Raw genomic sequence first — 23,582 nt, forward strand, 5'->3', positions numbered from 1 at the left:
GAAGAGCTCTCTCACCAAAACACTAAAATACAATTTTCTCAAAATTGAGTTTACATGTTTAGAAACTTTCAAAGCAGAATCACTTCCCCATTGTTCCTAAAATACAGTGTATGATATACCATTTTGTAGTTCTGAGTCTCGGCTTTTATCCAATGTAAAAAACAGAAATTCAAATTTTGCTACAAAAGACAAAATCCAGGTCGTGAGTCACAAATGGCTTGAAACTATATCACCGCCATCTAGTGGCCATAATGAATGAATTACAAGATTTTTGTTCAGGACTATTAGCACAAATATTAGCTTTACAACTTTTTTCAAACAAAAAATGAATAAGAAAATGTACTACTGTAAAATGGAGATAAGACTCAATGGCGCGGCCTGTGCTCTCACAGAAGCCATAATGAAACAGGTACAAAGATGAGTCCTCTAACTAATTCTATGCATGGGACACAGGGACAGACAGTCCATTAACAGAGACGTGAACATGAAATATTTCATTGTCTGTAAATGGTTTTAGATTGTAAAAGTTTTTGGTCAAAATTACAGTTGTATTTTGCTAGTTTTATTAACAAATAGGTTCGAAATGAGAGAGGGAGTCTGCAGATCCACCAATAGACCAGACTTTGGCAACTGTTTTTTTCTCCAACCATTTTAGAATAGTTTAGCGTGACCGTCTAGAAGGATTTTCAGAGAAAGTACACTAATATCAGGGCATGAAAATAGTTAAATCGAGACTTTTGCACTGGTCCGTAACTCTTGGGCCGTGTTCATTAGGGCACACGGTATCAAAAAGTTAAAAAGTTTTAACAATGGAAAACCAGTTTGACCTTTTCCCTTCTGTTCGTTCCTACTGAACACAACCCTGTTGACACCCTCCTCTTTAACCTCTCACCTCCTGGCTGCTCTTTTGGCCGGCCTTCATGTAGAAGAGGAAGACTGTGTCGCAGGGCCGGCAGGGCAGCAGGTCCAGGTAGCTCATGTCGTCAAAGAAGCCCGGCAACCCAGAGTCCAGTGCAATCAGGTGGGGAGGTAGGCGACTGTTGCCGGGCTCCTGGAAGGCAGGAAACATCAAGTTAAATGACATTGGCTGGTTCATCAAGCTATACAATAGGCTTTTCTTGGCTGCTTAATATTGCTGCTGTAACATTGCTGCCACCAGATATGTGTACCATTTTTGGCTAGCCCTCCACCTGTTTGGTGATAATCTGTAATTAATTTAGACGTTTTTACAGAGGATGTTTCAGTTACGCAAATGTTCATCTAACTAAGGTGTTTGGTGCAGTATTGCGCGACGTGTTGTATTATGTAAACAGTTGGCGCTCCTAAGCAGGTCTGTCACACTGTCTATGCTATTGGATAGAGAGCAATCACCGCAGCTGTTCACCCCATGCTAGTGGGCAGATGGACATCGTCAAATCAAAACCCAACCTTCGTTTACCTGTTGTGGAGCATGGACTTTACAAAATCAGTTTTAGATGAGACTGACTTTATGACCAGAATGATCATATTTACACATTGCAGTCAATTTTGCCACTAGAATAACTGTTTGACTCATATCGATGCCACATAGGCTGTTTTCAAACCTCTCCTCTCCCCCTCCTCCCATCTCTTTCCCCAGTACCTTGAGTGCCTCCAGTGACAGGAAGCCAAAGTGCGACAGGAAGAGGCGGGCCGTCTGGAACTCCTGCGAGGGAGTCGGGGGCTTGCAGTCCGTTAGCACGTCTGGGAAGCTCTTGCTGCTCCAGCGCTCCTCGCTGCCGTGCTCCAGCATCGTCTCGTACTCGATCTGCTTGGCCATCACACCTCGCAGCTTGTCGTGCTGCATCTCCAGCTGAGAGTGAGGAATGGATGATGGTATCGCCCCTTGACACTTATCCAAGGTCAGTTTGACATTTTTCACCCTCTAAAAATGGTTATGATTAGAAGTGGCTGGTCCTAGATCTGTGCCAACGGTCAATGGGATAGGATCCTATGGCTGTTGCTCATTCTGATCTTCATCTTATAGTAGTAATGACAAATAGTAGTCATTATTGTAGATACCCCCCCAAAAAAAGAATGCTGTGTCATTGCATACATCCACCGAAATGCACCCATACACAGACAATCCCCTCCTCAAAGCACCTCACAAAACATCAAACACCCACAACCACTCACCTGACATGAATGAACCATCAACGCAGACAAACCTTCTTAAAACACCCAATAAACTCACAAAATCAATACAGTGCGCACCCAATCCCAACACCTTTTCGCTCCCACAGTCATAGTCAAACTGGAAAATACTGAGGAGTAACCAATATCAGCTGGCTCTGATAAAGAGCAAAAGGTTTGGTGGTAGGTGATGTTAGTGAATCATGTCACGTTTTGTGTGTGAGGACAACTTGCGTCCGGATCACTGTACATCAGTGTAGTAGCTATGTGTCATGAAGTGTTTGGCTTGTCAGTTGAGAATATATTTTTTTTATTTCTTTCAGGCAGACACTTGTTCATTGAAGTGGACAAGTTCACAGAGAATGATAGCCTACATTTTGTTGAACATTAAATGAGCTAGTTGTCCTAGTTGTGCAAAGTGGATTCAGGTGTCCCATCACTCCTATGGGGCCAAAGCGGTGCTGATCTTAGATCAGTTTTCACTAAATAATACATAACAGGGGGACCTTGATTCTAGATAAGCACTCCTATTTTGAGTCACTTTGTAAATACAGGAAATGGCTGATGCAAACACCACCTCCACACTACAATACAATTCTCATTAGGGCAATGGAGACATTATTCTAATAAGGATGGACAAACAATGCCAGCCTACCTCCTTATCTACGATATCGTGTAGGTCCGGAATGCTCAGGTCTGCTTTCACAAATGGAATTTTGTCCACTTCTTCTGGGAAGGGTCTGTGTTTGACGTTCAACCGGATCCCCACATCATTTTTGGGAGTGGGCCGACTCTCTGGGATAAACACCTGCTACAGAGAGGAGCGAGAGAGACAGAGAAGGGGGGGATACTTCTGATGAGATACAGACCCCTGGGAAAGGAACTGGGAAAACTCAGCAAGAAACATGGACTGACATGTGATCATTTAGCATTGTTAAAGGTCTACGATAAGCATCTGATGAATATCAATTCCCTGATGCAGACATTTTTCCCCAAATAGATCTGGAACCAGCAATCATAGTTAACATTGAATGAGATTAGAGATCATTTGTTCATTACAGCAATGTGAAAACCTGGTTCCTAACAATGGAGTTCCTAGTTAATAAGACATCAATGTGAAGCTTGACACTAATAGAAATGTGCTAAAACATACTAACATAATTCATATAAAGGGTTAACTACGGTGTGTGTTACCTTGTGACTGGCGAGTAATAGAAATGTACGGAAACTTATCAAGACAACAAATCTAAAGGGTTAACTAAAGTGTGCGTGTTACCTTCTGGCTGGCACGGGCCCCCCTGGGTTGGTGGAAGAGCTGCATGGTCCAGGCATGTCTCCCAGACATCCCCCTTATCAACATGGTCACGGATGGACAGGGATCTGCTGAGACACACACACACACACACACACAGCAACCAGGTCAACAAGGTTGTGTTCATTAGGCACAAAACAGAAGACATTGGACATGTCCAATGAGAAACTCCAATTTTCGTTTTATAGTGCAAAACCACTTTTAAACGTTTAAAATGTTAATAAACATGAGGATGATGACTGAAAACATGTGGTTGATGACTGATAACATGCGGATGACGACTGTCAAAATGGTTCTGGGATAACACGTGAAGGATTGCCAATAATATGTCAAAAATATTTGTTGAAGTGGATTTGGGATAACATAACTGACTCTGTTCGTTGCCCAGCGGCTGCTCCAGCATGGCCAGGATGACAGAGTTGTCTAGGACAAAGTAGCGGAAGTTCTTGCGGCTGGTAGAGGTCAGCCTGGAGTACTTGATCAGGGTGTCCTCGTTCAGCAGGCTGCAGGGGGAGGCAGGGCCACTGGGCGACGGGAACGCCCCCAGGACCTGCATTATGCTGACAGGGACAGAGATGCTGTGCATTCAAAATATATACGAGGCAGGAATCGCCGCTATAAAACATTCCAAAAGCAGAATTGTATGAGTATGAATAAAAATAGCAACCCTGAACTAAGGGGATAAGAATACAGGTTTGGTCAAATAAAAAAATATGAATGGTTGAAGAGAACTTAAAGCTACAGTATGCATTTGGTACATACATTTTTTTAAACTTTTAAATGAATAACATATAGCCATAGATTATTGAAAAAATATAACTTATAATTGCCTCATGAGCTTAGTTCAACTGTCTTACCCAAACAGAACCCAAAATACACTGCTCAAAAAAATAAAGGGAACACTTAAACAACACAATGTAACTCCAAGTCAATCACACTTCTGTGAAATCAAACTGTCCATTTAGGAAGCAACACTGATTGACAATAAATTTCACATGCTGTTGTGCAAATGGAATAGACAACAGGTGGAAATTATAGGCAATTAGCAAGACACCCCCAATAAAGGAGTGGTTCTGCAGGTGGTGACCACAGACCACTTCTCAGTTCCTATGCTTCCTGGCTGATGTTTTGGTCACTTTTGAATGCTGGCGGTGCTTTCACTCTAGTGGTAGTATGAGTCTACAACCCACACAAGTGGCTCAGGTAGTGCAGCTCATCCAGGATGACACATCAATGCGAGCTGTGGCAAGAAGGTTTGCTGTGTCTTTCAGCGTAGTGTCCAGAGCATGGAGGCGCTACCAGGAGACGGCCAGTACATCAGGAGATGTGGAGGAGGCCGTAGGAGGGCAACAACCCAGCACCAGGACCGCTACATCCGCCTTTGTGCAAGGAGGAGCAGGAGAAGCACTGCCAGAGCCCTGCAAAATGACCTCCAGCAGGCCACAAATGTGCATGTGTCTGCTCAAACGGTCAGAAACAGACTCCATGAGGGTGGTATGAGGGCCCAACGTCCACAGGTGGGGGTTGTGCTTACAGCCCAACACCGTGCAGGACGTTTGGCATTTGCCAGAGAACACCAAGATTGACAAATTCGCCACTGCAGCCCTGTGCTCTTCACAGATGAAAGCAGATTCACACTGAGCAAATGTGACAGACGTGACAGAGTCTGGAGACGCTGTGGAGAACGTTCTGCTGCCTACAACATCCTCCAGCATGACCGGTTTGGCGGTGGGTCAGTCATGGTGTGGGGTGGCATTTCTTTGGGGAGCCGCACAGCCCTCCATGTGCTCTGCCAGAGGTAGCCTGACTGCCATTAGGTACCGAGATGAGATCCTCAGACCCCTTGTGAGACCATATGCTGGTGCGGCACACACTACTGAGCCTCATTTTGACTTGTTTTAAGGACATTACATAAAAGTTGGATCAGCCTGTAGTGTGGTTTTCCACTTTAATTTTGAGTGTGACTCCAAATCCAGATCTCCATGGGTTGATAAATTTGATTTCCATTGATAATGTGTGTGATTTTGTTGTCAGCACATTCAACTATGTAAAGAAAAAGTATTTAATAAGAATATTTCATTCATTCAGATCTAGGATGTATTATTTTAGTGTTCCCTTTATGTTTTTGAGCAGTGTATAAAGAAACATATCACATTTACATACGTTTTCAGACACTTTACTCAGTACTTCGTTGAAGCACCTTTGGCAGTGATTACAGCCTCGAGTCTTCTTAGGTTTGACCCTACAAGCTTGAGTCTTCTTAGGTTTGACCCTATAAGCTTGAGTCTTCTTGGGTTTGACCCTACAAGCTTGGCACACCTGTATATGGGGAGTTTCTCCCATTTTTCATCTGCAGATCCTCTCAAGCTCTGTAACTTACTGCCTGTAGCAGCAAACCATTTTCATTAACTGGTAGGTGTACCTAATAAACTCAACACTGTATATATTACATGCGTTTTATGATAAGGAAATGTGAAGTGCACATCCAAGTTGTATTTATTATTATCCATTATCTCATCTTTCAAAATACATAGTCCTCTTAATTTACAGCATTTCCCTCAAAAACAATTTAAGAAGTTGGCCAATTAGCAGGAGGGATGGGGGCAACTTCTTGTCCCGCGCGGTGCTCAAGTTCCCGAACGGCTGTCAGTCAAAACCTATACAGCTCTGTGAAGCAGAGACAGCAAGCTCTGACGTCATAGCATGTTACTGTGCAGCCACTGCGTTCCAATTTAGACGCTTATCAGTGTCCAAATCTGCTATTTTCAACCCATATACGGGAACAAGTGTAAAGGGCTACGGGGCAATCAGCAACAATTGGGCTGGAGAAATGTAACCTCAAATTCATAGAGCTATGGATGCAAGGAGTGGTGAACAATGAGATCAAAAGTATAGTTTAAAAGATGTTTTGGGCTATACATGCTGTAAAGATGTAGTGTCCCCAAGACACATCTTCGTACTATGGGGGACTGAGCCTTCTGTTCCCTTGCCTATGGAATGCTCTATCTGACCACCAATCTGAACTTCAAAACACATTTCCATAGACTCCCTTTCTTATAGTCCTAATATGGACAGTCCTTTTAGCACATAGCCTACAAATATTTTAAATACAAGTGCATCGGTCCGCAGATCCCGAACCGATCCGAATGTATCATTCATCGGCCAGAAAATCGATTCAAACATTATGAATCACCCACCGGTTCACTAAAAGGTTTTGTTCATATTACATTCTACCTTCTGAAATTACCTTATTTTGTGACAACTGATACGTCCTGTCGAACTGCATGTAACGGTGTTGACAGTCATTGATCTACAAGTCATTTTGCATGCCGAACGACCCCACGCACGATCAGTAACTTCGTCAAACTATGCACTGTGCCCAGTCTTAAGCGCTGACCAACCCGAGATAGGCGGCTTGCTTCTAATGTTGCACATCTGCGCGGCACCTTCAGCATTCAAATGCTAAAATGGCTTGCATGATATTAGGCTTTATTAGTTGAGTGACAACCTATGTAATTTGCTAGGTTATTATCTATGCGCTGTTGAAAACGGTGTTTTACCGGAATAAAAGTAAGCTACAAGAGACAACTCTCACCTGGCTATACCTGCTGAACGGGGCTTACAATACATTTAATTTTGATCAGGTTCACCATCAGCAATAGTTTTAGTAGTTTCTCTTTAAACAATCAGTGTACACTGAGTATATAAAACATTAATAACACCTTCTCTTTCCATGACAGACTGAGCAGGTGAATCCAGGTGAAAGCTATGATCCCTTACTGATGTCACTTGTTAAATCCATTTCAAAATCAGTGTAGATGAAGGGGAGGAGACAGGTTAAAGAAGGATTTTTAAGCCTTGAGACAAGGATTGTGTATGTGTGCCATTCAGAGGGTGAATCGGCAAGACAAAATATTCAAGTGCCCTTAAAATGGGGTATGGTAGTAGGTGCCAGGCTCATCAGTCTGTATCAAGAACTGCAACGCTGCTGGGTAAAAAAAAAAGAAGAAAAAAAGAAGATTTTGCATCACATCGATTCTTTCTCTAATCAAACCGAATCGTTTTCAAACTAAAACGTATCGTTTCTGTATCGGAACCCATGTATCTAGATGTGTATCGAATCTTCTTGAAAAGAGAAGATGCACATCACTACTAGTAGGGCCCTATAAAATCCATCACATTTTTCCCAATTGCTGCTTTCCGCTCTCTCTCTCAAAAATGTGTTTTATAGAGAATTGTAACTAGTTGTTTTTCAAAACAATGCTTGAGCCCACTTTTGAGGTCTGGGAGAAATACAATTAAAATACTATAATTCTTGGGTGTAGTAACCTTTTAATTCCAGTGTGCACCAACAAGAGTGTTTTTTAGCAGTGTTTTGCATACATGTGAGGGTAGAGTTTGCAAAACAAATACCCACTGGATTGATATGTAACTTTCAAAATACAGAATACGGGGTTGATTTCTGTATTTTGAGAAAACCTTTCCATCTACCAGAAGACTTTTCATTAGCATCATCGCTAATGACTACACAGTGGTAGATCCGCACATACAAAGACAAAGAATTCTCATCGTCTCTTTAGATATTTGCAGGAAATACGAATCACTGATGCATTCTGTTCATGTCTTATGATAAACTGTGTTACTAAATTCAATCCCCTGCTAAGTTCAATGGGTAAAAATAAAAATGTGAAATCCGTTTTAATATCTGGGTTCAGTGATTCCGTCCACGTTCTCCATATTGTAGAATTTATAGGGCAATATACTAGCTTAAAGGACAACTTCTAAATGTTATGCAATGAAATCAGCTAAATATATCCACATTTGCACTTTAGTAACCACATTGTGGGCCTGTAATTACAATACATAAATCATGATGGATTATTACGAATATCAAACTTGTTGAATGTGTGCCAATGAAAGCGTCCTGCGTTCCATTGATAAGTTATATTCTTCAAGAATCAATGGCTTTAAATCATTAAAAGTAAAAACAAAATTGGATATACCAACTACAGATTGCCCCTTTAAGAGAGAGCAAAAGACAATGGATCTTTCCCTAAGAAACGTAACTGTATATTCCCATTACTCCTGTCAGGTGGCACTCACCATGACAGGGTGGCCTCGGCAGCATCCTTCACCCTCATGGAGGCCGGATTGTGCTCCTTGTCCCCTTTGTACCGCACTTCCTGGTCACTGGTCTTAGACTTGCTGCCCGATATTCCCAGCTCCACGATCTCCAGCACCTCTATCAAACAGTCCTGCAACAAAACACTATGTAATTGCATGGCACAAAAGTCAGGAGGTGAGTTTAGTCTTTAGAGAGCTCAGCTCATAAGGCAGAGAATAATGATGATAAAATAGTAAATCATGACATTATGTCAATGGGGGATATATGACCATTTGAATGATGAATGATTCAAAGGGACGATTTGACCCACACCTCAAAAGGTCGATATTTGCATCCATAGTATTTAGTAGCAGCAGCATAGTCCAAGGGGTGAATCTTAACTTCCCTTTAAATCTCATTTCCACCGTCATACATTGAAATCAATGAGAGACTAAGTGAAAAATCGACATAAATGGAAGTTAAGATTCACCACCACATGCTTAGATGGACAGAACAGTAAGACTAGCAGGCAGTTCTGTAGGTAGAAAGCAGGTGGTGTTGTTGTTCCCCTACCTTTTCATTCAGCATGTCGGGGTGCTCTGTCAGCCACACACACAGGCACTGGAAGGCCGCCACGATCATAGAGTGCAGGTCTCGGGAGTGGAGGGGGGCCGGCCGGCTGCACTGATACACGATATAACTGCACACCGAGCTGACTGCACGTTTACGGTCTGCAGACTCCACACTCGCCCTCACCTGAGGAGGAGGGAGATACAGCAGGGATCAGTGAACTACGACTGGTTCTTATTCACTTTATTGCCTACTCCTTCATATTCATTGCAGCACTTGTGTTCATTTTCGTAGCCTTTCCATATGTCCCACCACCCTATAGGAAATAGAAATTCCTTTGGTCTCTACCGAGTTAGATAAATCAGCTTTTAGTTTTTTTACATCTTATTTGTGGAACAATCTTCAAAATGTTCTTAAATTTGATATTTTGGTGCCTCGAGGGCAATTCAGAAAGCAGATTGAGGACCTTACTACTGAATGTCTTCATTTTTTGACTGCTTTTCTTTCTGCTTGAAATGTGTAATTATATTGATGTGTGTATTTCCTGTAATTTATGTAATTCTGTAAAAGAGACCTTGGTTCAAATGTTGCAAACCCTAAAGGAAATATGCATGTCCACCTACCTGAAACACTCATTCTTGATCCCGTGGCAAGACGTTTTAAAATGTTGCGTGCCTTAATGAACAAGACCCTGGGGGCTCTTACCTTGGCTAGGCCGGCCAGCAGCTCCAGGGCGGCCAGGGAGATGCTCATGTCGGGCCTCCACTGGGAGTTGAGCCTCTGGGTGACCAGGTGGATGCTGCGGATCAGTAGGCCGGCGGCTGTATCTGTGTGGAGAGCTAGGGATATGACACCCCCAGATGACGACACCATACCACGTCACGCCACAAGCAGAGAAGGAGAGCTGGGGTTAGTAACTACTGGACCAGGCAGAACACGTCTAATAAGCATCAGATACACAGCAATCGGCATGTCGAGCAGTACTGTATGAGGACAAACAGGTACACTCAAACCATATGTAATTGAAGTAATGGCTTTTTTTTGTTAGGTTAGATATTGTGGTTGGATAAACCAGGATTGGGGGTCAAATTCAGTTTTCAACTCATTGAAATCTAAAAATCCTCATTAGAAATGTTACATTTGTGAATTCACACCAACACTGGTATAAACCATGTCCAACCGTGCATGTTGCCAATAAAGTGGTTGCCAAAACTTGGACAATTTTATCGACCAAGAACATGCATCTTTACAAAAAAATAAATAATAATAATCAAAGAATCAACAAATAGTGTTGCATGTAAGTGTTTCATTTGTCTTTCAGACACGTCGGTGTTAAAATGAAGATGGACAAACACTTAACATTTCAACAAAGTTTGTAGAAGATTCTGTTTGAAATGAACTTGTCAGAGAACACAAGAAATTGCAGTACAACTGCTGCACACAAGAGAGAGCCTGCATTTAGTGGATTGTCAGCATTTTTGCCCATTATCTACTTATTTTATAATATATTTGCAGCCAGTTAGTGGGAATAACATGGGATGAATCTCAATTGTATATGTGCTTGATTCCTCGTGTCCTCACCACCTACTCAAAATGCATTGGAGGAGAAGATCCTAGGGATGGAACCTCAGATCTTCTGCTCCAATGTGCTTTGAGAAGGAGACAAGCAAGGATTATGTGAGGAATCAAATAAATACTTAAACATTCAACTCCAGGTCTTGGTTCATAGTCCAACTCCCATAAAACGACATGCATATGCTGAATACCATAACGCATGCAGTTAAAGACGACGTTAATGAACAAGTTGCACACACTGTATAGGGAGGATATCTAGCAAGTGACAATACACGCAACTGTCTCCATTCTGATAACAGTAGTATAGTATCATTCAAATGACACGGCATCACTGCAAATATGAGAATAATAATGCATTTTTGGTTCATCATGGAATCACCTTTAGTCAACGTCATATATGTCCACTATACAATTAAAGCATGGCTGACCGGAATGAAAAAGGTGAAAACACAGTGTCAACATTCAAAACTACAAAAACATTTCTGACTTTACATTGCGCACGTCTAGCTTGTTACACTAGTCAAGAAAGGCCTCATCTTCAGAGCTACTAACAAGGAAGGGCTGACAGTTGGTTGATTTTTGGCACACCTAGGTCCAAATATAATTTGTTTCCTTTTAAGATTCTTCAGGTGCGCATGATTGAACTTCCCTGGGACAATTTTGCCAATTAACCCAGGTCAGGATTTTGGAAAAAGGGCTCATGAGTGCGTCCTCGAAGGGGCTCACCGTAGTCTCTGAGGAGGGCCTGGGCGGGCCTCTCGCTGTCGGGGGTGGTGGCCTCAGAGCTGCCCCCGCTGGCGTTGCTGATGCCACTGTTGTTCCTGCTGTGGCTTTTAGCCAGAGCATGGCTGCCATCCACACTGCCCTATTGGGGTGGCATTAGAATGTTCAGGGGTCATAGTCTGCTCAGATGATTAAAAGGGATATTTTCATCAAAAACCACTTTGTTCATAAGTCCACTATTAATATGGTCCCCTAAACCTTTTTGGGGATAAACAGTGGACTAATGAACAAAATAAATGTAAAAAAATGTTTGAGTAAAATATCCTTTAAATACTGATTTATTGATGACCTCTTGCCAGGTTGCCCCCATAAGAGGTTTCTAACCTCAAGGGTCTTCCATTGTTCAATAAAGGTCACATCTCTTTTTTTAACGATCTCTCTTAGCTACACGTGTAGTTAAGTTTACTGTATTTACACATTTCTTTCTAGTTGAGAGAGCGCTTCTACAGCGTGGAGTACAAAATTATTAGTTCTTACCACCTCCGCTTGGGCACCGATGGACTCCAGGAGAGCAGAGTCTTGGACAATGTTGAGCATGGCACCTGTACAGAAAAAAGGCCTTTAGTCATTCCATTGTAGTTATGGAATAGTTATTACAATTCATTGATTATGTATTACTTAAAAGAGAAAGATGCCAAAAGACAAAATAATACATTTCATGTATAACACAGTTTTCAGTGTAAACAATCAAAGTAAAATAAGATAAAATTGAGATCAACTTAACCCAGGATCATCTGCGTATTGGTGGGGTCCGTCTCCGTCTGTAGCGCTCCTATTAGGATGTTGACCAATCGCAGCTTGAAGGAGAGGAAGGTGACGGCTTTGTCATGCAGCGAGTTGTCATCATTGCTAAACTTGCCCTCCAAGAGCACCTGGAACATACAAATAATACACAAGGGTTACTTTGCATTTAGGCGACCTCAGAACTACAGGGCATTGCAAATGATCAACTAAAACAGAGTCAGAACAAAACACTAACGTTGTGATAAGTCCAAGTCCATCTATACGCCCCAATCGAAATTGAATGTTAAATATAAAAGCTATATCATTTCCTAATTTCATGCTAATATCTAATTTCATGCTAATATTTTCCATGTATTTAGGGTTGATATGAAGCACATTAGAGGTCTCTACACAACCGATGGTGTGATTCTACTTTTGAAGTGTGATGTCCCTTTAAACTCTCTTTAACACGTTTACCTCTGACTTGACCTTGCCAAAGTGGTGTGGCAGAGGCAGCATGGACAACAGGATGTTAATGGAGGCTCTCCTCAGGTCAGTGGGGTTCACGTATGTCTTAAACTTTGACAGCTCTCTGGGGGGAGGAAAGAACAAGTTAACTTAACTCAAATGTCAAACATTCAAAAGATACAGCAGTCAGATACCATGTTTAACCAACACCAAGCGTACACTGATAAAACTCCTCAAACAAATGCTTACATTTACATTTGAGCTTGTTTTAAGCATATACCGTTTTTTAATGTTAATTTCTGGGCATTTCCCTTGCCTGACACTAAGAGACAAACATACAAAAGGCGGCATACTTCACCCTAAACCGCATTCCTTATGCATGCAGATGTCCTTAACACAGAAATAAAAAGACTATTTGACTTGAACTGTCTTTCAAACATCATAAGACTAATTAGACAAGGTACATTTCTGTGTGCTTGCGTCAGCTGTACAAGCAGCAGTGATGTCACGATACCAGAATTGTGCTTCAATACTGATACCAGGTTAAGTATCATGATACTCGATAACAAAACTACACCACAGCAAAAATAAATGCTTATTAGCCAAAGGTTGGCATGCTGTCTCTCTATATGTAGCTATTAATTGGCTACATTTGGTCATTATGGTGTGTATTAAACATCTGTATAATATTCAGCATTACTATATTCTTTAGAATTGTATTAATAACAACAATTTTTGTGTCAAATTACAAAGAATATCATTGCCCTTTAATAAGATATATATTTTTTTAAATGTCAACTTTATATTCATCATCTCCAGCACCACCCTAACATCAACATATGTGAAAATAGAATATTTATGTTTTGTAATAAAGATTGTGGATAAGTGATTCCAATGACATCAACCAATTAGTAGGCAATGCCTACTCAAAATTGGTTAAAATCACATGCACACCAATGATGTCAACGGAAACATTTTGCTCCGTCAAAATAGGGCTCCAGAATTATCTGAATATTTTGTTCAATAGAGATTAATTTTCTTATATCTTTATGGACACCGATATCATAGGCTAATTTATTTGGGGCCAATTCACCACATGAGTAAGTGGAAACTCAAAACACATTAACTGTATCGCTAACGCTAATCATAATACCCACTGCTGGTAGCCATGTATTAATCTAACAGAAAATTAAAGGTCTTAAAACTTTTCAGTTGTAGCCTACTACCCAATGAGTCTTATGGACTTGCAAAGGCTGTTGCGTATTTCGAAGCCATATCAAATATCTTGGTTGTAAAATAGTTGCTAGAGCTAAATACAATGACAACAGTAGTTGCTTCCAAAGCTGTATTTTTTTCCTCCAAAAGGATTTTGAACTGTCATAGACTACAAATGCATTTTCTCTCAGAGTGCGGGGGAGAGGAAGACAGTGGGCAGAGACTTTCATTACAGGAATCATAAGGATAACGCACATTACTGTTTGACCAAATCATGGTTTTAGCCTCCTAAAAAAAAGTAGAACGTGAGGTGACCATGTAGAATGTGCAGCTCGCGCCGATGCGACCAATTATAAAACATTTAACTCGCACAGCCAAGTTAAAGGGTCGCAAAATACAACTTTATTGTCACTGTCTGGAGCCCAGCCTCCTGATGACCTGGATGGAATCATGTGATCCTTCCTTAACCCATACGGGTTTCAGCCCATTCTAAAAATGTATTTTGGGAACTAGAGTCCTCTGTCCATCTCTATGATCTGGCTACAGTAGCCAAGACGAATGCTAAGCGTCTTTCTGGAGCCTATTCCTAAGTTGCTAATATATTAATAATTGAAAGTGTTGCTAGTCTGGACAGATCCTGTGTGCTGCGTTGAATGCATCAACTCATGTACTGCTTATTAAATTGTGACTCGCGTGATGGTGTTTGAATGAATGGCCAATCATATTGCTCAATTATAGCTTTTTCCAAGTGTAATCTAAACAATGCAGTGCTGACCAGGAAGCGACACTAGCAGTTTTCTATGGCAGATTGTGACAGAGCACATAAATGTCTAACTAGAACACCAAATGTGCTGAAACATTACTGGCCTGGTTGACAAATTACTAGACAGACTTTATCCTGTCATTCAGTGTATGGCGTGAGACATTTAATAGAAGAACCGAAAGTAACAAATCTTGTACCGAACCGTTTGTTGTAATATCGTTTCTTACAAGCAGTACAAGTGGTGTCAGCGCAGGAGAGTGCAGAATAATGAGAAGTATGGGGAATAAGTGTTCTTTCAGCAAGCACACCAAATATAGACGGTGCATTCCTCACCGGTCAGGGAGGACGTTCTCCAGGGCTGAGATGAAGTAGGGGACCACCACATTGATGCCCTTAATATCGGAGCAGAAGAGGGCTGAGGAGTTGAGGATGATGCTGGCCAGCACCGGTCGGCAGATGTAGTCGGAGATCTGGAGGCCCTGGATCAGAACCATGTAGAACCTGGGGGTGGAAAGAGACTGGAGGAGTCAGTCTGAAGCTAGAACACGTGCATGGAAAAGCTGTGGAAAAGGGGAACACAGATTTAGAAACGTCATAGTAGTCTGGTTAGCCATTTGCAAGTAGTCTGGGTAGCCATTTGATTAGATGTTCAGTAGTCTTTTGGCTTGGGGGTAGAAGCTGTTTAGAAGCCTCTTGGACTTAGACTTGGCTCGCCGGGACCACCTCCCGTGCGGGAGCAGAGAGAACGGTTTATGACTAAGGTGGCTGGAGTCTGACATTTTTAGGGCCTTCCTCTGACACCGCCTGATATAGAGGTCCTGGAAGGCAGGAAGCTTGGCCCCAGTGATGTACTGAGCTGTACGCACAACCCTTTGTAGTGCCTTGCAGTCAGAGGCTGAACAGTTGCCATACCCAGGCAGTGATACAATCAGTCAGGATGCTCTCGATGGTGCAGCTGTAGAACCTTTTGAGGATCTGAGGACCCATGACAAATCTTTTCAGTCTCCTGGAGTGGAAATAGGTTCTGTTGTGCTCTCTTCACGACTGTCTTGGTGTGCTTGGACCATGTTAGTTTGTTGGTGATGTGGACACCAAGGAACTTGAAGCTCTCAACCTGCTCCACTACATTATCTGGCAACAGCTCTGGTGGATATTCCTGCAGTCAACATGCCAAATGAACGCTCCCTCAACTTGAGACATCTGTGGCATTGTGTTGTGTGACAAATCTACACATTTTAGAGTGGCCTTTTATTGTCCCCAGCACAAGGTGTACCTGAGTAATGATCATGCTATTTAATCAGTTTCTGAATATGCCACACCTGTCAGGTGGATGGATTATCTTGCAAAGGAGAAATACTAACAGGGAATTAAACAAATTTGTTCACAAAATTTGAGAGAAATAGGCTTTTTGTGAGTATGGAACATTTCTGGGATCTTATTTCAGATCATGAAACATGGTACCAACACGTTCCATGTTGCTTTTATATTTTTGTTCAGTATACTTACAAAAATAAAACACGTAATCTGTGGAGATTTGGGCACTCTTTTAAAAATAATATTTATATAATACTACTTACTATATTGCCTTTCTGCTTTGACTGTATCACGGTAAAACATGTAGGTACCTGGACAGATAAACGGGCAGTATCTCCTCGCCAGTCTTCTTGCTGCAGAAGATCCTACAGAGGGTTCCACAGGCCTCGGCCCGGCCCGACTCGTAGTTGTCGGGGAACTCGTTGGCGTCGAACATGGGATTGGACACCATGGTATCTGTGGACATCTGGGAGCCCTTCCTCCTCAGCTCCACACCTGTCTGAGTGGCCAGGGCTGGCGAGAGAGAGAGAGAGAGAGAGAGAGAGAGAGAGAGAGAGAGAGAGAGAGAGAGAGAGAGAGAGCGAGAGTGAGAAGGGGGTTCATAGGAAGAGGGGGGAGTAGAAATAAGGGAGAGAGGACACGAATGGAGGGCGTGAAGGAGGGTGGGGGTAGAAAAGAGAGAGGACAGAGAGAGCCCCAGTCAAAAATAGTGCACTTAATAAGGAACAGGGTGCCATTTGGAATGCACCCCACACGATTTGAAAGGGAGCATTTACAATACTTCTGCCTGGGCATTTTGCTCTGCCGACAATAACCGATTTGGATTACATAAAGTTTCATTATGTTTTCTGAGCCAAAAATAGATGTAAAACACACAGCAGCCTCTTTGTGAGCTCTGTGTAGCAGCCCACAAAGAGCTGATACAGGTGAATATATTTTCTCATCAATGGCAAAATTCAGTTTGCAATGTCTACTTATTAGCTCCTTGGAAGTTCACACGAGGCACGATATATAGCACAAACATATGGAACAGACATCCACCACATACATGTGTAACATACAGTACACACAAATTCAAGGTCATCAACTGAGGAGCAAAGAAAGCTATGGCAGAAAAACTTTGTTTTTTTTGGAAAATAAGTATTAGTGTGCGAGATCCTTTGGGGAGGAGATTACATGGGTATGATCCAGGTGTAGCAGGTCAGTTTGATTCCAGGCAGAATGGGGGGTGGTTTGGGACTGGCAAGTTCAGGGTCGTATTCATTAGAGCATAGAAAATGTTTTGCTACGGAATACGAAAACAAGTGTTTCTTATCAGACCGGTTCTGGTATTCCCTCTCCTTGTTTCCATCTGTTTTCTTCCTGCCTAATGAATACATCCCCTGGCAACCTAATAACGACTCAGTGGCGATGACAAAGGGCACAAACAAAAAATGCCAATCAAATACAGGAAAACTGCAAGTACATTTTTTTTTTAAAAAGGTACGGGAAGCTTGTATTCCTACTTACAAGAAAGAAGAATTTGGACAAATGTAGCTGCAAAATAGAAATGTAAAAAATGGGAAACAAATCAAAGAACAGCAGTGATATGATGAAGTCTTATTCGTGGTTCAATTTCTCAAATGGTTCTTTGTTTTGTTTTCAGGACTTTCATAGTGATATTTCTAAGTGCTCTAAACATCAGTGTCAACAAAGATAGATAGTCGAAACAACCATCATGACAAATAACCAACATGCAAAAACCGAAACTTAAAACTAAAACCAGAAGATAATGAAATCTAATGAAAAATGCAACAGCCTAGATTAGGGGTCGGCAACTTTTATGACTGGAAAAGCCAAGTGTTCAGGGAGCCGCACAACACATTCAAGCCCTTTTCATGTGCAAAGGAGGCAATCGCACCACAGACACCAGTCAGATCAAATTACCACTAAATCTGACATTCAGGGTCACAGAGCAGAGCACAGCGGCTGTCTGGTGAAGTTAGAGAGAATAGAATCTTGTGAACATACAATAACATAGCGATAAGACTTTTTTTATAAAAAAATCTACCAACAAAAGGAATTAATTGAAATACCCACATCAAGCCCAGCAAGAAATGTAATAATCAAACACAGATACACAAGTATTATAATGAAAAAATAATGTTTGATGGTAATCAATATACAGTACCAGACAAGTTTGGACACAAATCAAAATTGAATTTTAATTTGTCACATCACATGTGTTTAACAGATGTTATTGCGGGTGTAGCGATAGCAAAATTCAAGTTTTTTAAATTTATTTTCTACATTGTTGAATAACAGTGAAGACATTACAACTAGGTATGAAATGACACATACAATACAGTGCCTTGCAAAAGTATTCACACCCCCTTGGCATTTTTCCTATTTTGTTGCCTTACAACCTGGAATTAAAATGTATTTTTTGGATTTCATGAAATGGACATACACAAAATATCCGAAATTGGTGAAGTGAAATGAAAAAAATTACTTGTTTCGAAAAACTGCAGACTGCAGACCATTTTCAGCACCTATGGTCTCGACAGTGACCATACTGTTTTGGAGAAAGTGATCTCTCGTGGAGCTGCCTATTTTGATTACAATGATTTGTTAATAATTTTTTCTTTACATGGGCTATAATAAATCATTAAATAAAACAAATTTGGGGGGGTTATTCTAAAATTACAGCCTTATTCTAAAAATGATTAAATTGCCCCCCCCCCCCCTCAAACTACACACAATACCCCATAATGACAAAGCAAAAACAGGTTTTTAAAATAAATTTTAAAAAATTATAAAAAACCTGAAATATTTTATTTACGTAAAGTATTTAGACCCTTTACTCAGTACTTGGTTGAAGCACCTATGGGAGTTTTTACAGCCTTGAGTTTTCTGGGGTACAACGCTACAAGCTTGGCACATCTGTATTTGGGGAGTTTCTCCCATTCTTCTCTGCAGATCCTCTCAAGCTCTGTAACGTTGGATGGGGAGCGTTGCTGCACAGCCTCTTAAAGAAGAAGTTACAGGTCTGTGAGAGCCAGAAATCTTGCTTGTTTGTAGGTGACCAAATACTTGTTTTCCACCATAATTTGCAAATAAATTCATTAAAAATCCTACAATATGATTTTCTGGATTTTTTTCTCTCATTTTGTCAGTCATAGTTGAAGTGTACCTATGATAAATTACAGACCTCTCTCATCTTTTTAAGTGGGAGAACTTGCACAATTGGTGGTTGACTAAATACTTTTTTGCCCCACTGTATGTAAATTAAGGTATTTTTTTTAATACATTTACAAAAATGTCTAAAAAACAGTTTTTGCTTTGTCACAATGGGGTATCGTGTGCAGATTGAGGATTTTTAGTTTTTAATCCATTTTAGAATAAGGATGTAACGTAACAAAATGTGGAAAAAGTCAAGGGGTCTGAGTACTTTCCGAAGGCACAGGGTAGCCTAGTGGTTAGAGCGTTGGACTAGTAACCGGAAGGTTGCAAGTTCAAATCCCCGAGCTGACAAGGTACAAATCTGTCGTTCTGCCCCTGAACAGGCAGTTAACCCACTCTTCCTAGGCAGTCATTGAAAATAAGAATTTGTTCTTAACTGACTTGCCTAGTTAAATAAAGGTTAAAAAAATTAAAATTAAAAAATATATATGAATGTTCGATGCTGAACACATTTGTCAAAGCTAAAGAAGAGGAGAGGAAAACTCTTTAGACTATGGAGTACAGTACACCACAATTCTAGTCAAACCCGTTTTTTACCAATTGTTGACCCTTAACCTCTGACCCTTGCCTTACCAGTCATGCTGTTGTCCCGGCTCAGGCCTGCGTGGAGCTTGCAGTGCACCAGCGCGGCGTCAAAAAGCCACTGGCCAAAAAGGTTGAGGACACTGTTGACCTTTGGCCTGGTGGGGGCAGGCAGCGGCCGGGGCTCCGAGCTGGTCTGGTTGGGGCTGGACAGGGGGGAGGTGGAGGACGGCTGGTGGGACACTTTGGGTTGGTGTGTTATGCTTGCCTGGGTGGGTAGGGGAGGGGGGTGGTAGATAACCAGGAATTTATTAAATTAACTATCAAACTGACACAGTAAAAATAGGAATATTCAGTCACATTAACATTTGCTCATTTTTTTAAACATTGGAAGAAGTCTTTTTCCCATTTTACTTCAGTTCTCCATTTTAAATCTGATACAAATGGGCCAAATTAGGAAAGACTAATAAACAGCAGCTCAAAAGAAGTACAACAAACTCTGGGGTAGGAACCTACCGTTGAGGTTTTACTGGCTGTCTTTGTGACCCCTGTGGGTTTGTGGCGACGGTTGTGAGGGGGCGTGGTGTTGGTGGTGGGCGGCGGCATGCTCAGTCTGTTGACAGGGGTGGGCGGGGCACTGTCCGACCGGGGACGGGAGACACCTGAGGGAGAGAGAGAAGGAACGAGGAAACAGTAACAACCAATCACAGCCTGTTTCCCGACGTCAACGTCGGCAGCGTGTCATTTTTGTGTTTCTCCTTTCCTCCACAGACAGAAAAAAAACTGCCTAAAATGCACAAGCCATCTCACATGGATGGATGTCTTCTTTGTTGCAAGATACTCACCACAGATAAAGGAACTTTAAAAATAAAAACCTACAGAGAAAAAGATTCACATTTACACTTCATTGCCTTGACGACCAATTTTGATTGACAACAGTTCACTTATTCAGAAGCTTGGCATAGCCTATCAAACATATACAGTTGAAGTCGGAAGTTTACATGCACTTAGGTTGGAGTCATTAAAACCATTTTTTCAACCACTCCACAAATTTCTTGTTAACGAACTATAGTTTTAGCAAGTCGGTTAGGACATCTACTTTGTGCATGACACAAGTCATTTTTTCCAACAATTGTTTAGACAGACTATTTTACTTCTAATTTACTGTGTCACAATTCCAGTTGGTCAGGAGTTTCCATACGCTAAGTTGACTGTGCCTTTAAACAGCTTGGAAAATTCCAGAAAATGATATCACGGCTTTAGAAGCTTCTGATAGGCTAATTGACATCATTTGAGTCAATTGGAGGTGTACCCGTGGATGCATTTCAAGGCCTACCTTCAAACTCAGTGCCTCTTTGCTTGACATCATGGGAAAATCAAAAGAAATCAGCCTCAGAAATGTAGACCTCCACAAGTCTTGGTTCATCCTTGGGAGCAATTTCCAAACGCCTGAAGGTACCACGTTCATCTGTATAAACAATAGTACGCAAGTATAAACACAATGGGACCACGCAGCCTTCATACCGCTAAGGAAGGAGACGAGTTCTGTCTCCTAGAGATGAACATACTTTTGGTGCGAAAAGTGCAAAGTAAAACGAGTCCTATGTCGACATAACCTGAAATGCCGCTCAGCAAGGAAGAAGGCACTGCTCCAAAACCGCCATAGAAAAGCCAGACTACGGTTTTCAACTGCACATGGGGACAAAGATTGTACTTTTTGGAGAAATGTCCTCTAGTCTGATGAAACAAAAATAGAACTGTTTGGCCATAATGACCATCGTTATGTTTGGAGGAAAAAGGGGGATTCTTGCAAGCCGAAGAACACCATCCCAACCGTGAAGAACAGAGGTGGCAGTATCATGTTGTGGGGTGCTTTGCTGCAGGAGGGACTGGAGCACTTCACAAAATAGATGGCATCATGAGGAAAGAAAATGTGGATATATTGAAAGCAACATCTCAAGGCATCAGTCAGGAAGTTAAAGCTTGGTCGCAAATGGGTCTTCCAAATAGACAATGACCCCAAGCATACTTCCAAAGTTGTGGCAGAATGGCTTAAGGACAACAAAGTTAAGGTATTGGAGTGGCCATCACAAAGCCCTGAGCTCAATCCCATAGAAAATTTGTGGGCAGAACTGAAAAGCGTGTGCGAGCAAGGAGGCCTACAAACCTGATTCAATTACACCAGCTCTGTCAGGAGGAATGGGCCTAAATTCACCCAACTTATTGTGGGAAGCTTGTGGAAGGCTACCCGAAACGTTTGACCCAAGTTAAACAATTGAAAGGCAATGCTACCAAATACTAATTTAATGTTTGTAAACTTATGACCCACTGGGAATGTGATGAAAGAAATAAAAGCTGAAATAATTCTCTACTATTTTTCTGACATTTCACATTCTTAAAATAAAGTGGTGATCCTAACTGACCTAAGACAAAGAATTGTTATTAGGATTCAATGTCAGGAATTGTGAAAAACTGAGTTTAAAAGTATGTAAGGTGTATGTAAACTTCCGACTTCAACTGTTCTTACTGTTCCCTTACTGTCCACACTGATAACACATTACCGAGTACCACTCCATATTTTCAAGCATGGCGGTGGCTGCATCATGTTATGGGTATGCTCGTTCTCGTTAAGGACCGAGGAGTTTCAGGATAAAAAAGAAACGGAATGGCGCTAAGCATAGGCAAAATCCTAGAGGCAAACCAGGTTCAGTCTGCTTTCCACCAGACACTGGGAGATGACTTCACCATTCAGTAGGACAATAACCTAAAACAAGTCCAAATCTACACACGAGTTGCTTACAAGACAGCGAATATTCTTGAGTGGCCAAGTTAGTTTTGACTTAAATCTGCTTCAAAATATATGCAAGACATGAAAATGGTTGTACGGCAATGATTAACAACCAATTTGACAGAGCTTGAAGAATAAATGGGCAAATGTTGCACAATTCAGGTGTGGAAAGTGTTTAGAGATTTCCCCAGAAAGATTCACAACTGTAATTGCTGCCAAAAGATGATTCTAACATGTATTGGAGGTTGAATACGATAGGTTTTTTCATACATTTGAGATGTTTTTTTCCAATTCGACATTTGTATTGTGTAGCTCGTTGACTAGAAATGACAATTAAATCAATTTTAATCCAACATTTTAACACAACAAATGTGGAAAAAGTTGAGTGGTGTGAATACTCTACAGGGGTAGAGAAGAGAGGTTTTCAGGATTGAGACCGTTTATCACTGCTGTCCTGATAGTGATTATGGATTCAATTGATTTGGACACAGCCACTAAGTGCACGCACCAGCTAGCTTCACCACAGTCAGATTTTTGCAAGCCCCAGCAAATCCAACAAAATGCTTCAGCTCCCTTTATGATTGGTTGGGAGCACACTACTATGGAGTACAATAGGAGGGCATGGAGGGAAGCCTTTCTCTGAAGTTGTTCCTAGACACAGCGAAACCTGAAGGAAAGACGGTGGTCAAAGCACAGCCTGGAAAATCACAACACAGACCGATCAACCAACCAACCAAGACAACATTTACCAATTATTTTGGCAGCTGACAAGTCCATCGATCAAAATTAAGAATCAAAACAGCTTCACAGCTTGTCCTTCTGACACAGTGAATAATGTGTTTTTCCTAGATGTGTATGAATAGGTTATTTTTGTGACTGTAGAAGTGTGGCACCACACTATAGGGAATCTTGTTTGGTATATACATAATGTTAGTGATTGGATTTCATTGGGTTAGATCTGGTTTAATAGTGTAACTAGAGGGGGAAGTTTGTCACATATATTGGTCCTAGGAGACACCACTAGTGGTGTTTCTGGGAAAGAAGAAAGAAAAATAACAAAAGCTGAAGCAGA

General features: G+C 41.4%; 1 protein-coding gene across 9 annotated transcripts in view; it reads right to left on the reverse strand.

The window, feature by feature from the left end:
- Positions 1-23,582, reverse strand: part of LOC109891393 (ral GTPase-activating protein subunit beta-like) — a 76,252-nt gene that overhangs the window by 18,716 nt on the left and 33,954 nt on the right. For 4 of the 9 annotated variants that reach the window (XR_004210331.1, XR_002255526.2, XM_020483890.2 and 1 more), the window contains exons 8-23: positions 20,239-20,384; positions 19,774-19,990; positions 16,290-16,491; positions 14,998-15,165; positions 12,696-12,810; positions 12,220-12,367; positions 11,973-12,037; positions 11,439-11,577; positions 9,843-9,976; positions 9,141-9,323; positions 8,567-8,718; positions 3,836-4,023; positions 3,428-3,534; positions 2,807-2,962; positions 1,622-1,831; positions 893-1,051 (exon numbers count right to left, since the gene is read on the reverse strand). Coding sequence is in view for 6 of the 9 variants with exons in the window: in XM_020483890.2 (XP_020339479.1) it covers positions 893-1,051; positions 1,622-1,831; positions 2,807-2,962; positions 3,428-3,534; positions 3,836-4,023; positions 8,567-8,718; positions 9,141-9,323; positions 9,843-9,976; positions 11,439-11,577; positions 11,973-12,037; positions 12,220-12,367; positions 12,696-12,810; positions 14,998-15,165; positions 16,290-16,491; positions 19,774-19,990; positions 20,239-20,384 (2,489 nt within the window). In the remaining 3 variants the exon portion in view is untranslated. The remainder of the gene's footprint in view (positions 1-892; positions 1,052-1,621; positions 1,832-2,806; positions 2,963-3,427; positions 3,535-3,835; positions 4,024-8,566; positions 8,719-9,140; positions 9,324-9,842; positions 9,977-11,438; positions 11,578-11,972; positions 12,038-12,219; positions 12,368-12,695; positions 12,811-14,997; positions 15,166-16,289; positions 16,492-19,773; positions 19,991-20,238; positions 20,385-23,582) is intronic. The other 5 variants (XR_004210332.1, XM_020483898.2, XM_020483922.2 and 2 more) reach the window with 4 other exon arrangements.

The sequence above is a fragment of the Oncorhynchus kisutch genome, linkage group LG1, assembly GCF_002021735.2.
Source record: "Oncorhynchus kisutch isolate 150728-3 linkage group LG1, Okis_V2, whole genome shotgun sequence".
Lineage (NCBI taxonomy): Eukaryota > Metazoa > Chordata > Actinopteri > Salmoniformes > Salmonidae > Oncorhynchus > Oncorhynchus kisutch.